The sequence below is a fragment of the Pteronotus mesoamericanus genome, unplaced genomic scaffold (assembly GCF_021234165.1).
Source record: "Pteronotus mesoamericanus isolate MK-2021 breed Mesoamerican mustached bat unplaced genomic scaffold, CSHL_Meso_final contig_32, whole genome shotgun sequence".
Taxonomy (NCBI): Eukaryota; Metazoa; Chordata; class Mammalia; order Chiroptera; family Mormoopidae; genus Pteronotus; species Pteronotus mesoamericanus.
Window position 1 is genome coordinate 2955857 of NW_026555134.1, and position 17196 is coordinate 2973052.

The 17196-nt window shown below is 48.7% G+C and overlaps 1 protein-coding gene across 1 annotated transcript in view; it reads right to left on the minus strand.

Annotated features, from left to right (window-relative positions):
• Window positions 1–366: 366 nt before the first annotated feature.
• XKR6 (XK related 6) overlaps window positions 367–17196 on the minus strand; it is a 234006-nt gene continuing 217176 nt past the window's right edge. Inside the window, exon 3 of the mRNA XM_054576038.1 lies at window positions 367–1331. Within this exon, the coding sequence (XP_054432013.1) occupies window positions 367–1331 (965 nt within the window). The remainder of the gene's footprint in view (window positions 1332–17196) is intronic.

Genomic DNA, 17196 nt, shown 5'->3' on the forward strand with positions numbered 1-17196 from the left:
GTGTAAGGTATAAAACTTTTTTTTTCTTTTGGAGTGGAGACAACTCCTTCTTCTCCACCCTTTGAACAATAGTGTGGGATTTTTCAATACTGTTTCTTATGTGTAAAAAACAAAAGAAAGGTTTTCTTTTTGTTTTTACTTACAAAACATAGAGAATATCTTTGTATACATACAGCGACTGGAAAGAAAGCTTATCTGAAGGGGCTGTGACTTATTATTTTCTTTTTTTTTTTTGTAGCAGTGGTGGTGGTGGTGATGGTGGTTGTGATTTTGTGGATTAGGGGAAGGGAGGGTTATATTTCTTGCAAAGCGGTGTTTACCGCAAACCAACTTAAGGTCCCCTTCTCAACTTGGGTCAAGATGCTCTTAGAGTGAAGATTCATACTGTAGCAACTCATAAAGGAGCGGTCCATCTCGATACCGAATGCCTACCGCGGTGGGGGTGACATACTGCAGAATGTTAATAGTCCTTCTCAACCTCCTGTCTACAAAATGAGCATCCCAAGCTGGGTATCTCTTTCTTGGCATGTCAATCTTAATGAGGGGCCCTTCTGGGTGGTAAGGACGCCCCGACGGGGTGGGGGGCCCCATGGGTCTCACTTGGAAAACGGGCAAGCAAGTGTCAGCCGTGAGATCCTCCTGTTGTTCCGTTACGGCTCTGGTAGGCGTGACCTGGGTCCCCCGGTACCCAGGGGTCTGAGGCGCCATGGGCTCAACATCGGGGGGCAAAGGGATGCCCCAGAGCAGCTCGGCACAACAGGAGCTGGCAAAGATCTTAGCTCGTGGCCCCATGGGATGCAGCACACCATAATATAAGAGCATCAATGCGATCCCAGCCACAAAGCTAATAAAGACACAACACAGTGCTGGCACCGCATAGGAGTCAGTGGTCTCCGGGTTTCTGTAAAAATACCAAAGGAACGTCAAGGCAGCATTCTCAGTCAAGACTATCGTATAATAGGCAAACATTCGATATCGAGTCCGCCCTTCCTTGACGTTAAACCAGCAGAAAATGTACACAATCCCTACCACCATGTTGAAGAGGATCTCCTCCCACTTGGACATGCAGAAGTCTGTTCCGCCATGGATGATCCAGAAGGCCATGGCGCACCAGTGAACCACCACGAAGATCCCGAAGTAGAGCTGGAAGATGGAAGCAAAGAGGGCAAAAGAGATAACTCTGGATGAGATGGTGAAGAGGCGCCAGAAGAGTTGGATGAGGGCCCCTCTGTAGCTCATACTCTTCTTGTCGTCCCTGGAGTCCCGCAGCAGCTTGTGATAGGAGGCTAGCACCCAAGCCAGGGACATCAGGGAAGTCACAGAGGAGACACCTGCCGGAAAGACACAAACCCACACAGTCAAAATCTTGGACGTCAACTTCAGGGCACAGCATGGCTGCCAGCTGAGGAGACGCCCACACACACCACGATCTAAAGAAGGAGGGAGAAAGAAACACAAAATCAGGAACCGAACTTGGAGATCACAATTGCTCCCTAAGCTGACAGCTTTTGATATCTTGTTTTTGTTTCAACAACCCAGTCCCAGACTTCTGGAGATTCACTGCTCAAGGGGAAAGCTGAGGCTGACATGCATGCTCTGTCAAGGGCATGAGCACGGGGGCCACGGTAGTGGTTTGTGACATCTGTAGTGAGGGGACCACACGTGTTCTATTTTAAGGAAACCTGAGGTCACAGGATGCTTGTGCAGACCGATGTGTAGCGAGGGGTGGTGTCCTTGTCACCAGCAGCCTGTGCAGTCAGAGAAGCTCACAGAGGAGCTCACCAGTTGGGCAGACTGACAGCTTACTCACTGCCCCTGGGTCCACAGCCCTTTCCCTTTAGGAAGGCATTGGAGTCCCTCTTTGGCCTTTTCACCAGCCCAACTGAAGCCTCAGGAGCCCTTCACTGAACCTGCCTCCACTTAGCCTCTCCCTCCCTGATCCACTCCCCAAGGCCACCCTGATCAAAGACCCTGGGATCTCCTGTCTGTCTGCTGGCTGCCTCTCTCACTCTTCCTTGTCTCTCTTGGCCTTCCCACAATCCCTGTTGCCTTCTCCACAAATCCCTGTGCAGTGCTCCCTGAGATATTGACTTGAGAGTCCTTCTCCTTTCCTAGATTCTGTCCTGACTCAGCAGTGGGAGAGCTCATGTTTTGAGGACGCCTTTTCCCCTCACTAGGCTGGTTTCCAAGGCCTCTGCACATTCTTTTTTGCATTTCTCCTCAGCGGGCAAGTGAATGTATCTGATCCCAAGTGATACTTGAATCACCAAGAGCAATTTTACTTTTAATGTTGCTCATTTGATGTTTATAACTAAATCAAGCTAAACACAATAAATAGTTATTAGAGTTCCTCCAAACCCACCCCTGAGCCAGCGATCATTAGCCAGACATTATTATGCCACCTCCTCTCAAACAAGATGCCCCATCACCCCTTGACTCCCCCATGCATTATCTTCGCTCAGTCCAGCTAGCATCTCTTCTGCTTTTCTTCTCTCCCCAAATTTCAACTAAATGCAACCAAATTCAACTGCAGCCCTGAATCATGCTCCACGGACAACCATCTCCTTACCACATTCCCTAACCCTCACACCAGAGCACAAGTCCCCCACGACACTCCTCCAGGCCGAAATCAATGGCACCTAGCAATTTACTCCCTTAAGCTCAAAGGTTGGATCTAAGAGCCCCATCCATCAAGAGACTAAGTAACTGCCCCAGAGCTCCGGCCTCTGCCTGTCTTTCCCCAAGTCCCTATCCACCTCTCCACTCCTCTCCAAACTTCAATGGAGAATCAAAGTCCTCTGTCATTTTATACCTTCCTTGCCCATCTCACACAGCCCTTCCCTTCCAACATTTCAAGGAGATGATGCTCCGGGTTGCAGCTTGCAGAACATTACAGAATAACAACAAAAACCAGTATCTTACTGTGAGCATAGAAAAACCCTGGATGGTTAACTGCTACGATGAGTATGTGTTAATTTTGTAATAATAACAACCAATTCTGAGAGCAAATGTGGGAGAAAATATCCCAAGTTCTCCAAAGAAACCAATCTTAAAAACATCTAATGATTTTCCTCTCACTTCCCTGGAAAGTTCTGAACAGTCCTCATGTGTTCTGCTTTGCCCTTTGTACATACAGGGCATTCCCGCCAGCATCCACTGAGGCATACATTCTGCGACCATGTCACGGTGGTTATGCTAAATGTTCAGCCTCCTGTGCTCGTGTTGTCTGCTGGGTTGGGGCAGGGAGGGAGGTGGGTCCCCTTAGGAGTCACACGATTTAGGCTATAGGTTTCTGGATGGCAGGGAATGCGTCATCATTCTGACAGTATATACCAGGCTTATTACCAACATTGGAGCATCCTCGGAAAGTCCCTTTAGACATCCCTGTGATCTGTGATGTCACCCCTCTCTTTGTGAACTCATCTCTTAACATTAATAGTGATACATCTCAGATGTACTACTGACCCTTAGTAATCAGAGGACAATTCTACCAAAGCTGAACGGGAAGACGGCCATCTGCGAGCCAAGGAGAAAGGCCTCAGAAGAAACCAACCTCGCCAACACCTTGGTCTTGGACTTCCAGCCTCTAGAACAGTGAGAAAATAAATTTCCGGTGTTTTAGCCACCCAGTCCGTGTTATTTTGCTACAGCGGCCCTAGCAAACTAATACAGTGATCTAATCCCATTTTTTTTTACATGCAGAAACAAGATATCTTTCAAAAATCGTACATCTGTCAAGAAGTTGAATCAGGATTTAAATCCAGAGTCTGACTCCAATGGCCTTGAAAATGACCATTGTCCTAATGGACCCTGTGGACATAGCCTTAGGAGGGGCTGGGGGGGAAAGGAAGTCTAGGCATGCTGGGCGCAAAGGATTCAAATCTTTTGCCAACAGTGGAAAAGAAGTATATTACCTATGAATATCTGAGAGAAACCCTTGATTATGGAGCTCAAAACCAAATTTGAATTCTATTCCACCTTCCTCAGGAGAGAAATATTCAAGCCACAAAGAAAGAGGTGACACCAATAGAATTAACTGAGATCACTTTCCCCCTGTTAAGTGATTAATCTTCAAAGGCCTGCAGTGTATTCCATTACAGAGGGGAGAAGTGTGGGGTTTTCCCTCTTCACAGTGGCTCACTTGGAAGACTTCTGTCTTGCCTGAGGTCAATCCAAAAGTCAATTCATGATCCTGGCCAAGACCCAAGCTCATGGGAACCAGCTGTGGAAGTGGCCTCATGGCCGCCAGTGAAATTCTTGGATGGACCTGGGAGCATTTTTGATCCGCTTCGAGCTATGGCTCGATCACTCTGCATTCCAAAGATCAGGCTGGAAATTGTTAAACACTTCACGTTTGGCTGTGACAAGTTCCGAGCAGTGACCTTCACGGCTTGCTCACTTCTCCTGGTGCAGCCCAGGAGGTGGGGCTTGCAGCTAGCCCACTGAGTTGACCCGAGTCCAGCTTAGCCAGCTCAGCAGCATTAAGCTGAAACCTTGCTGGGGGTAAAGCACTGCCCTCCCTTGAGAAAGGCTTGGGAAAGGGGCCTTTGGGTCTGGTCACCGACCTGGGATCTAAGGTTTTCAGAAATAGAATGGCCACACCTATAGCCAACAGAACAGAGCAGGAGGGGCTGCATCTTGCAGTTGGATACCCTTTTTGCCAAAGAGGGGTAGTCATCGGGGAAGTCCCAATTTTGTGGTGTCATTGCAATATCCAAGGGTCACTGTCGATTGAACTGTAGCCAGTGGGAAAACAAAGCAAAAAAAATGAGTGGGGCTTTCCCATCACATGAGAAGCATGGTGACAGGGTGTCTGAGAAAGGACAGGACTCTAAAATCGGACAGTGGGGGAAGATGAAGCGGAAGAATCAGGAGGCTACGAGGCAGTGGGAGGGTCAGGGACAGCAGGAGGGCCCAGCCATCAGGGTGACATGGGGAGGCTGAATTCTGACAAGGAGAAGGCAGGACCATCACTCAGAATGGATGAGGGCCGCGCTCAGGGGCCAGCAGATGGGAGCCCTGGCATGCCACCAGAAAGGGAGCTTGAAGAAGAGGCAACATGCTAGAGCATCTCAGAAGGAAGACGCAGCATGTGGGTACGAGGGGTGCTCTGAGAACCCACGGGAGCACCAGCAGATGAGACTGCTTCTGAGTGAAAGTGGCTGGGGCCAGGACTCTGTTTTGTAGAGCCAGGTATGTCACCAGCTGCCCTGCTCCATCCTCTGCTACAAAGCGCTCACTCCCATGGCTAAATCACACATTAGAAAAACACTGGAGGGATTGGGCAGGCGCTAAGCACAGGGTAGGGCAGGGGTAGGAAGAGTCAGCTGCGGGGGCGCCTCACGGCTCCCTCTCCCCGGCTCCCTCCCATCACACGGTAAGTTCCTCCTGTCTTACAGAGTGGCTCCCTGGACCCTGCATCCTCTCCCCATGCAGTCAATCCTGCCTCTCCTTGTCTCTTCTCCTCCAACCTTCCCAAGGACGATTGTCTTGCTCCCTTCTCTCTCCCACATCCCCTCTCCTCCTGACCCCCCCACCCCCGCCCCAGTGGAGAGCTCTCATTGAGGCAATTGACCAGTTCCTAAGAGCAGCATTATGAGGACAGGTTCATGTACTCCTCCTGCGTGATATTTGGCACTTGGTCCCCCTCTGTCCTTCACACTTAACCATTAGCTAGCCCCCAGTTATGGCATCCTTTCCTTGCTGGGCTATTACCCCCATTTCACAAACAAGGAAACTGAAAGTGAAGGCAAAAAACTTGGATGTAGCCACAGCTATGTTTTGACATTGCTGCTCACCTAATTTGTGGGGTGTTGTACTCCCCTGGGTTGGTCCCTTAAAGATCCCCAAAACCAAGAAACATGCTCAGCTGACTGTTTGCCTACCTGCATGTCAAGCTCAACATCTCCCTCTTTTTACCCTTGCCTCCTCCCTTCCCACCACTGAAAGTGATGTTTGGGGGGCACTCCACCACCTGCTTTTCCAATTCCCGTTGTGTTTTCCCCACACTAAGTTCCTTTTGGATGGGCAGTTCTTCTCTTCCCACCTGTCAAACTTCACCCTGCCTTCCTACATTTTTTAAAAAGCACAGTCTCTTCTTGGAAATACTCCCAGAAAAAGATAGCACAGCTGTGTGCATGGCTCTTTAAGCCTCACCGTCTGTCTCCTCTCCTCACCTCCACCCAGGCACACAGCAAGGGGGTGATGGCAAAAAAGGACTTTACTAACCAGGCAACCACAGGGAAAGAAACAAGCCTCATGGGTGCCATCTATGAGCCAGGATCAAAGACTTTAAGTAACTTGTCCAAGGTCACGTAGGGAGTAGGCAAGAACACTGACCCTGAGCCCTGGGATTTATTTCTCCCCTCAGACAGGATCAGTGTGCCTAAGCTGGCTGTCCCTGGCTTACAAGATCCGACTGTTAAATTTGCTGAAATTTTGTGAGCTATGTAATGTCATTTTGGAGCCTTAAAATAAGCGTGATGGCAGTATTTATACGACAGAAATTGGAAAAAGCTGAAAAATCAGGTTTCCCCCAATTCTGCTAAGAGCCAGTTGTTAAACATTTACCAGCTCACCACTGGTCAGATCAACTGTCCTTCCTGAAATGCTTGGTGGGCCTCACAGAAAATTCAAAGAGCCCCGTAGGGGTCTCCTCCATATTCCAATGCCATACTTCTGGGCACAGCAATGCACTATCTGGTTGTTAGAATCATATTCAGACCTGTAAGTCTGAAGTAACGGCAACAAAGAAATCAATCTCTTTTTAAAACATACACTGAAAATACACTCACAGTAACTAAGGTCTAAGGTTTTCTCTGAGCGAGATCTTTTACAAGCACTGACATACTCATTTTTGTCACATTTCTGTATTGGAAGAGGATGAGATTCCCACGTGAGGCTACCTCATGGGGCAACCTTAAGACAACCCTGAGGTTTCCAGACTGACCCTTAGGAAGGGTCAGAACAGAAGATGCATCCGCCATCTGCGCATGTAGACCTTCAGACTGTCATGCACAGGTGGCTGAGGCGATCTGGAAAATCTCAAGGCCAATCAAAGTGGCCTGGTGTAAACATAGGAAGGGAGGAGTGGAATGTCTCAGGGAGGCTGACATCTGAGAAATTATACCACACCCTGGCTGAAGAAAAAGCTGTTTAACATAAGGGAGATGGCCCAAGGGGGACGGAATTCAAATCTGGCCACTGCAAGCTCTGTTGTGCCATTGTCTTACCATATTTATATGAAATATCTCTTTATTGGCTCTGAATCCAGGCTTACCATGTCACCTGATAATCTCTAGTAAGTTTTCAATAACAATCCCACCTTCCCTCTATTAAATAGCTACCTTGGCCCAGACAGACTCTATGCTAGATGCTTGACAAATGTTAAGTCAATTATTCTTCCCTATGAGGTGGCGGGCTGATGTTAAGATGAGGAGACTGAGGCTCACAGGCTAAGTCAGCTTTCCATAGCAAGTCATTAAGAAATCACAGAACCAGGATTTGAACACGGTCCTGCCTAACTCTAAAACTCAGACTCTTTTTTTTTTAATAACTGGGAAAGATATATCTCCTCATCCATACCTACAGATGAATGAGTTGGCATTCGGGTTTATATGTCAAATTCTTATCAATTTGGTTATCACCTACCGGCCCTCTGATCATCCCTGTGAGCACTGACGACATCAAAGAAGTCAACTCTGTGGGTCTGCAAAGCTGAAGACACACCCCTGGAAGGCCCTGTCGGAACGTCCCGGTGAGTGCAGAGGTGTGACACCGCTCTTCCAGCTCTTGCCTGCGTTGTTGGAATGGTCGCCTACCTGGCTTCCCTGCATCTGCTTTTGTCACAATACAGCCAAAGTGACTAAGCAAAAGAATGCCCGCCTGTGTGGCCTCCCTGGAAGGCAGGCTGTCAGTAGTCACTGCTTTTCTACACCCTTCCTCTGGTAGGAAATGCAATCTGGCCCGGCCGACCCAGGTGTGGCCTGTGACATGCTCTGGCCGGTGAAGCAGGTGTCACTTCCAGGTGGAAGAGCATCCTCTCCTGTGCCCCAAGAAGAGGCTGCTCCCCCTCAAATGATGTGACGGACATGCAACACGAATCAAAGCTGTTTTAAGCCACTGAAATTGTCCACATATTCCAAACCGCAGCATGGCTGGCCTCTCCTGACCGACATGCCACATCACTCAGGGTTAATGTCAGTGTCCTCATAAGGGTCTTCAAAGCCCGACCTGACACTGCTTTGGAGTTCCACATGTAACCTGTCAGTCCCCTGCTCATGTCCTTCCATAGCTCCCCTCTCCAGCGGGCTCCCACCGAGCTCATTTCATGCAGCAAGGTCTCCTTCAAGGCCCTCACACTCCGTTTGCCCCGGATGTGCCCCGGGCACCCCCCACCTCGGGACACAGCACCTATTCTTCCCTCTCCTTGAGATGTCCTTCCTCCAGCTATACCCCGTCACCCCCACTGAGACCTTAAGTCAAAGCTCAGCTTCTCAGCCAGGCAATGCCTGACCCCCACACTGGAGACTGCGAGCCCCACCTTGTTCATCTCTCCCACCTTCCATGTTTTATTTTCCACTTTAGCATTTCCCACCACCTGGATGTATTTCATCTCTTACTTGTTCCTTTTTTTTTTTTTTTTTTTAGTTCAAACATACCCTGATGCATATGAGCTCCCCGAGGTCAGGCCAGTGACTGAGTCTTTCTGAAACTATGTGCAAAACTGCACGGGTGTTTTTCTCATGAAAGAGTCCACAGCGATCCTTGGATTCTCAAGTGAACCCCTGGGGAAAGGGGCCCGTGAGCCCACCAGCTGTCCCGACCTCCCACCATCATCCCTGAATGAGGCAGAGGGGGGCTCTCCGGGAGCCTCCATTTTCCTTTAGGAAGACAATCTGGAGGGCAGAGGACAGAAATGAAAAGGCCTAAACACTTACTGAATGTTCCCAATGTGCCTGGCATTATCGCAGATACTTTACCCATGTTACTTCATGTAACCCTCACGACAGTCCACTGGAAGGTCTCTTGGTGCCCCATTTTCCAGAAGAGGAGACCAAGGCTCAAGCAAGTAAGAGGATTAGTCTAAGGTTACTGCATGAAGCATGTCTTTCATCCTGTGCTTTGACATCTGGGGCCTTGTTGACTCCAGAGGGGCTGTCCCTCCCTGGGCTACCAAATTCCTAGGAAGAGCAAGCCACTGGTGCCTTTCCTACAAACAAGTCCTTCCGGAGCCCACACCCCAGCCACCTCTTTTACTGGGCTCAGACCCTCCCAGCCACTAGCCTCTTGCTCTAGTCACCCCAGGGCCAGGGACCAGACAAGTAGGGACAGCCCCAGTGCCCCAGAGCCTCCTAAAATTATTCTGGACTAGCCAACCCTAAGGCTGCTTCCACTGCCCCACCCATTGCTTCCCACAGAAACCACAATAAAGACACTTGCCCACAGTTCCTTCTCACTCCCTCTGCCTCCTGATGGACACTCCTGCTTCCCCCTGTGGTGGACAACAGGGCGTACACAGCTTCAAGGTCAAACCCTGGTATTGAAAGGGCCCAGCAGGAAGAAAGCTAAGTCCCCTGCTTCACTTAGGTCTTCTTTCAGAGATGCCGTCAGAGCTATCAAAATGCCATCTTTACAGCCAGCTGGATAAAGGCAAACTCAAGAGATCTTAAAACAAATGTTTGCCATGCAGCTGGCCTGGACCACGCCATGAAGGAGGCTGTCTGCCATCACTAGAAAGTTCCAGTACTTTCCTCATGTTACAGCAACTCGTTGACCAATGTCAATGCCTTGATGTTCCCAGAGTGACTGCACTTTAACAGAGGCCATGGGAAGCCCTGGAAAAGACATGGGCTCTGGTACAAAGAGACCTGGCCTTGGCTTACTGTTTGTGAACCATGGGTAAAGTGCAGATTTGGAGAATTATGTGAGCCATGAATGTAAACCACATAGGTATATCTTTGAAACATATGCATACTATACTATACATATAAAATATACATATAAAGAGAAAGAATATATATAGTGTGCATAGGCATGTTGACTGTATATAAAGTCATGTGCTGCTTAACAATGGGAGCACATTGTGAGAAGCAGGAATTCATCACTGTGAGAACATCACAGAATGCACTTATGCAAACCTAGACAGTATAGCCTACTACACACCTGGGCCATACAGTATAGACTGTTGCTCCTATGCTACAGGCCTGTACAGCATGTTACTGCACAAAACAACAAGACTTTGAATCAAGCACAAGACAAAAATGAGGTGATCAGGAGATGTGGTAAATACGAGATGTATGAGGCTGCTGCTGGCGTAACACGCCATACCGTTTTAGAGCAAACTTATTTTATAAGTAGAAAGAGAACACTAAAATAATGATTAAAGTGTAGTGCAGCAAATATATATGAGCCAGTAACATAGCCGTTCATTATCACTATCAAGTTGATGTACTGTACATTATTGTGCATGCCACACTTTTATACAACTGGCAGCGCAGTACGTTTGTTTGCACCAGCATCACTACAAACAGGAGTTACGCCACCATGCCAACGACATGTCTCTAGGTGATAGCAATTTTCAGGTCCACTTTAATTTTATTGGATCACCGTCTTGTAGATGGGCTGTCTATTGACCAAAACATCATTATACAGCACGTGACTATAACATAGACACAGTTTTCCGTAATACCAAATATGTGGCTACATGTTGTATTCTCTCTCTGTCCCTCCTCTGGGCCACCATATATATAATATATGTGTATTTTTATACTCTATATAACATATATATTCAATTGTGTATATATGTATTTTATACATATGTAATATGTACTTATAAGTATTTAACACATTATAATATTATAAATACATATTATACATGTATCTTTATAATATATGTATATATAATATATATTTTTATACTCTCTCTATGTAACATATATACTCAATCATATTTGAATTGGCTTATTTACTGTTTACTTCTTATTGCCTGTCTCCCCTAAAATGTTTTCCCTGGGAGGGCAGAGACCTCCGTCTGCCTCGTTCACGTCAGAGGCAGCACAGGGCCTGACATAGAGCAGGCGCTTGGTGCAGATGTGTTTAAGTGAGTTTGCTGATGCCTTATCATTAACCATCAGACTTATATATAATATTTTGTTTTAACAAAAGCCCAGCCTAAATAATTCCCTCATGAAATGTGCCCATGAGAGGAGCAGGCCCGCGGCCAAGGTCAGGGGGATCTCCCAGCGCAACCTCAGCTGCAGGCCCTTCTGACCTAGGTATGTACATAGGAAGAGGGCCTGTTGGGATATTCTAAGATCCTGCAAGGGGCGTAGCTTGAGATCCATCCTCTCAAAGCAAAGAGCAAAAGACCTGTTCTGTCAGAAATGTGATGGAGCAGGGGTGGGCCACAAGCTTTGTGTAAGAGGAGACTCAGAAAGTTATAGCCATTTAGAAGCTGATAAAGTCCTTTAGAAAGGCTGGGAGTCAGGCGTGGTCCTGTCTTCCATGGTGCGGGAGGTGATGTGGTGGTCAAAAGCTTGAAATTCTTCCAGCTCCAATGGTTTTGGGTTGCTTTACCGGGAATCACTGAGTCCCTGAGGGTGACAGCCCTTCATTAACCAGAACCATTGTCCTCAATGTGGATGGTCCAGCCTCGTTGCCTCTGCTCATAGCCCAGCTGTGCCAGCTGTACTTCTGGACAGAGCGGCACTACTGTTCAGCAACATGGCAGCTCAGGCGAGCGGCTTAGTGGAAGGAGGCAGGACTGCTGAGCAGGTGAGGTTGGCACGGGCCAGTGCGTGGGCTGACTCAGAACTGGTCCTGCCCCCTCCACCTGAATGCGCAGCGCTGAGTGGCCCGGGATAAGAAAAGCCTGCCAGGTAAAATGACTTCACCAAACCAGATCCTTAGTGGGGATGGCAGGCAATGCGAGCCTTTGAAGGCTGGGAGTGAAAATGCTAGCTAGCCACTGTCACAGAAGTGCCAAGAACAATTGCATTTCACTAACTCCTGACAGAACCCCTCCGGGTCAGTAGTTACTAGCCTCAATGGAGAACCCTAAGGCTCCAAGAGGTTAAGGGCCTTGTCTGAGCAGAGAGGATGCAGCAACTAAGTGCAGAGCAGGGTGTGAAGCCAGAGCAGGGTGTGGTCCACATAGGGTTGGGGGGGGTGTTGGGGAGCTTTCCACAGTGCCAACCAGGAGGCAGCACCTTTCTTTTGGGTGACAATCTCAGGAAAGCAACCAAGGGAAGAACTCAAAGTGCTTGGTTATTACTGGTGAAAGGTATGGGGCGAAGGAAACGACGGGGCCCCCAGCAATGGCAGAAGTGGCGGTGGGCCCCACGGGGTCACAGGTGGCAGATTTGACAGTTGGCTGGCTCCTGAACTCCAGGGTCTGGCAGCCTGGGGCACGCGGAGTCTGAATGTGCGAGAAGGGCCGGAAACAACAGAGGACGCAGACGTCCTCGGGTCAGTGTCAGACCCAATCTTTACCTTTGGTTGTCAGCGGGGGGAAGGCGACACCCCTAGAGCTCCTTTTGATGTCCTGACCTTCCGAGCACCTCCAATTAATTGGGTCCAGAATTGTGTGGGTCCTTGAGTTTAAGTTACGTATGAAAACTTGGGGTTCAGAAAGGACAACTCACCCATAATCACACCAGAAGCGGAACAGCCCGCAGGGACTCACCCCCGGGTGTCCTTCTCGGGGTCTCTTCTACTCCACTCTTTCCCCAGACTTAGAGATGTGTGACGTGAGAAGACATCATTTGTGAAACATGTAGACTTCCTTTCATTGAAAATCTTAAGGAACAGAAAAGACCTTTTGAAGATCATGTCATTGCAGTCTTTCCTGGAACTAGAAGTTTCCCAGGAGGCTTCGGGTTCATGATGATCTCTGACATGAATGTCTAACCTAATAATTAAAGATTGCTACTGCCCACATTTCGCCAGGATTTCCCCACTTTTCTCTTCGAGTCCTGGCTTCCCTGAAAGGGACTTAGGGAATCCCTCCAGCCCTCAGTCATGGCATCCAGGCCAAAAGATGAGATTCGAGAGGTTTGCCCAGCCTCCACCACCGCGGTCTGGAACAGGGGACAGGACCGGTGCTCCTTCAGCTGCCGTCTCCCTGTGCTGGAGAGTGGGGGGCAGGGCTCACAGGAGGGCCGTTCCGAGGAGTGAGGCGTCTTTATGGGGCAACGAAAATGTTCTAAGACCGATCGTGGTCATGGTACCACTCTGTGGATACACTAAAAGCCACCGAACTGCACACTTCAAGTGACTGAACTATACAGTATGTAAAGTGTTTCTCAGCAAGACTGTTTAAATTTTTTTTTTTGAAAAAAGAAGGAGAGCAGCTCTGTTGGCAAGACCCCCAGGAGGGCGGAGCTCTGGAAGCAGCCCCAGGACCACACTCACCTCAGCCTCCTCGCTGCTCTCAGACACCGGAGGCCCCTCTGAGCTCAAGGCCTGGCCCGTGGCTGTCCCCGCTTCCCAGCACACCTCCTCGGGACATCTGTGGGGCTGGCTCCCGCCCATCGGCAGGCCTGGGCTCAGAGGTCGCTGTCTCTGGGAAACCTCCCTTGGCCGCCCTGTGGGAAGCCGCAGCAGCTCTGCGCCCCTCCCACCCGCTTCCCGCTTCAGTGCTCCCCTGGGGGCTGATCATTTTCCCAGGCAGGTATCCCCCACTTTTCCAAAGTTGGCCTTGAGCCACTTTGCTTTTATGGAAGACCGGCAATTAGTAACTGTTTCTTCTAGCTGAAAGAAATAGGAAGAGGATTTTCATTTTTACAAAAAAAGAAAAAGGCAAAAAGCAAAAACAATGTGTAGTGTTTGTTCTGCACAAGCCGTTACAGAGGCAGTGTGCACCCCAGACAGCGAGAGGGACCCTGCCAGGCTCCTTCCCTGGGAGCCACACTCAGCATCTCGGCATCGAGCCCCGTGACTTGGAGCTGTGTCTGGGAGCATCTGTGCTTCACCTCCATTTATTTTTATGCATCCTTTAGCAAGATGTGACCTAAGGTACCAGAAAAGGCTAAGAGAGCTTGAAAAGGGTGTCATACTTAGTGTAAAACTGGATGTGATTAAGTGTTTCAATGGCGGTGAACGAAATAGACACAGTAGGTGTATTGAACTTGCCTGTGTCCACCATTCGTACTATTTACACACAGAGGAAGAATCTTGAAAGCTACCAGGTACCACTGGTTCTGCTAGTAGTGAAGTGCTCTCTTCAAGTCTACATCCAGTAATGCATACGATGGAAAGTGTTGCTTAAGGGGGTTGGTAGGTCTGCAAAGTGTGGTGTTTCTGCTACCTGAGAATGCTCAAAATTTTTGCCATATAAATCAATGGTAATTGCTTCTTCACTTTATGCTATTTCAGCTTACAAAAGTTTTCATAGAAACACTCTTCTTTGGGATTCCAGGGGAAAACTATATAAAAGAAGCTGTATGTATTTGTTTTGTTTATTGTCTGCCTCTCTCCATAAGAAATGTAAGCTCCATGAGAGCAGGGGCTGATCTGTTTCTACCTGTTTAGCTTATTGCTATATCCATCCTGGCTTCTAGAATGGTGCTGGGCACAGAACAGGTGCTTGACAGTTACTGAGTAAATGAATAAGTGGTCCGATCACATCTACTGCTCAGGCCCTGAGCGTGCAGCCCTCAGAACCCTCTGAAAGGCGGTGCCGGTCAGCCTGTGCAGGCCGGGAAGCCTGCCTCGGCGTTCCTCTTCGTGCTGGCATCTTAGGCACAAACAGTTCCAGGTGAACAATTGTTATTTCATCTGTGTTAACCGTAATGAAATCGATTTAGTTTATCTTTCTCATACTTTTTTTTCTGCTGCTCTAAGAACTCTCCCTTGTGGAAGGACATACTACATTTTCTTTTGCACTTAAACATCTGTTAAGAGGGTAGATCTCGTGTTCAGTGTTCTTACCAGAATTTAAAAGAAAAAGAACCCTCCTTCTCTTTTTCTCTTACCAGTTGTTAGGGGCAACCTCAGCTGAAAGCCTCAGAATTACCTGCAGATTTGGGCTTGACTGATTCAGTGAAAAGCTTCATTTAGGTCTCTGTTTAAAGTCCTTGCAAATTGTCCTTAAAAGTGTAAGGTCTGAATGTTGTGTTTAATGAGAAGCCACTGGCGGCTGAGGCAGGACTGTGAGCTGGAGTTGGCTGGTCAGGGCACGCTGTGCGCCCACCCAAGCAGGTATCCAATGGGAGGGCAGGAGGACTATCTCTTCAAAAAGACAGGAAAACAGAGAGCTGGAGAGAGGCCATCCTGGGGGACTGGGGAGGCCAAGTCTAGTCTGTGCTCGGGCCGGAGGAGGCCAGCACGTCTCTGTGTGTAATTAGTCATTTCAGTTATGGATAAAGATGCAAGACAACCAGGAGAAGGGGGGTGAATGGGGAACGGCCTTCATTTGTCTGTTCCCGACGAAGACACAGAAGTGTGGTGAGCAGTCCGGAAGCTGAGATCAAAGACTGGAAGACCTCAGTAAAGACTTGGTCTGAAGCCCACAGCAGGTCTCTGAGATGGGCAGCCCCAGCTCAGCGGGGGTGAGCTGGGGGAGGGGCTCTGCTTCCTTGCGGTTCCGTCCAGCCGTGGCCAGCACTGGTCAGGGAAGGGCGCAGGTGCAGAAATTCCCTATAATTCTTCACAAGGTGATTCACTATCTGAGGGTGTTTGATGCAGTGCACTGGTCATTTTAATAACAAATTTTGCTTCTTGGTAATGAGGAAAGGGAGCAGGGAATTCCTGGCTCTGATGTAGAGTTCAGAGCTGTCACCTTTGGGCCACACAACCAGGTCACCATCACTTTCTGGATGGCAGCTCCACCTCTTGGTAACTAAAATCCTCAGTGATCAAATAATCAACTTTTGTGTCCCAGACTTTGAGGGTAACTGCTAATGTCCACATACAAAGACACCAGAAAACAGTTTTCATGTAAGAAATAAGGAAGCTTCCAGGAGGGGAGACATGGAAGTCTTCCATTGAGGGGGGAAGAAGGGGAGAGGATGGTTTAACCAAGCGCACAGCTAAGGAGCAGCCCCCTGGGCCTTCCCTGCACCTGAGAACTAGGACCAGAAGGCTGGGTTCTTGGAGGTGAAGGGAAACCTGATCAGGGAGACTAAAGTGGGAGCAATGCTTCCTACAGGATGCGTTTCATCCTCACTAGGGAAGGGATGTAGTGCTCTGGGGCAGCTGAAGAGAAAAGCACAGACATTTATTTAGCAGGAGCCAAGAGACACGAATGGAAACTTGCCTTTCTGAAGTATGAGGTTCCTGTCAGTCAGGGCGCTCTCTAGGAAAAGAAGCAAATGTGAAGATGAAGGGCAAGTCACTAGAAAGGTGTTTGTTGTAAACGGAGCTGGCAATTGGAGTGAAGAAGGAAAACAACCAGGGAGGTTAATGCCAAGGAGACAGAGAGCAAGAGCCCTAATTGAATCCTAGCATTCAATGCTTATTAAAAAGAAAACCAATATTTAAAGGCAGGGTTTCATATTTTCTCACACTTTCTTGTCCGAGTAAAGATGCTTGTTCTACGTAAAAGTGGCACTAGATGTCCTTGGGTAATGAAGGTCAGGTGGTGGGCTCACCGGGACAAGGCTTGGCATTTAAACCACATCCTACAGGTGCTGGGCTACCATCTCAGTTGCCCACTCATTGTGGCAGAAACTGGAGCCTTTTCTGGGAGAATTCTTTGCTGTGTGACTTTGAACAACTCACTTGCTTCTCTGTGCTTCCGCTTCCCATATATTAAACCAGGAGGGTGGGCTAGCTGGCCTTGATCAGCCTCTTCAGTTCTAAAGATTTCATAGCTCCAAATCCCTTTGGAAACAAGTCATGAGGTTTAAGTTTCTGGATCCAACCAAAGGTACCTTTTAGGTATCATCTCTCAGCAGCTGTCCCACCCCCACTCACAGGGGTTCGGGAGAGCCTGTAAAATGTTGCCTGGTGCAATGCCTCTCATGAGGACAAGTCACATCTGCTTTTATCCCCTCTGAGAGAACGCCCCTGCCCATGGGAGAAGCATGTCCCCCATGTGTGTCCCTTGAGCAGGGCTGGTCTGCACCATGCCTGCTGGCTCCCTTCCGGGATCACAGGTGACTCTGCCTTCAAGTTTAAGATCCAACCCAAGCCCCTGTGGTGGTCACAAGCTTCTGATCCCATCCAGGGACTTCCAGTCTTGTTTCCCACCCC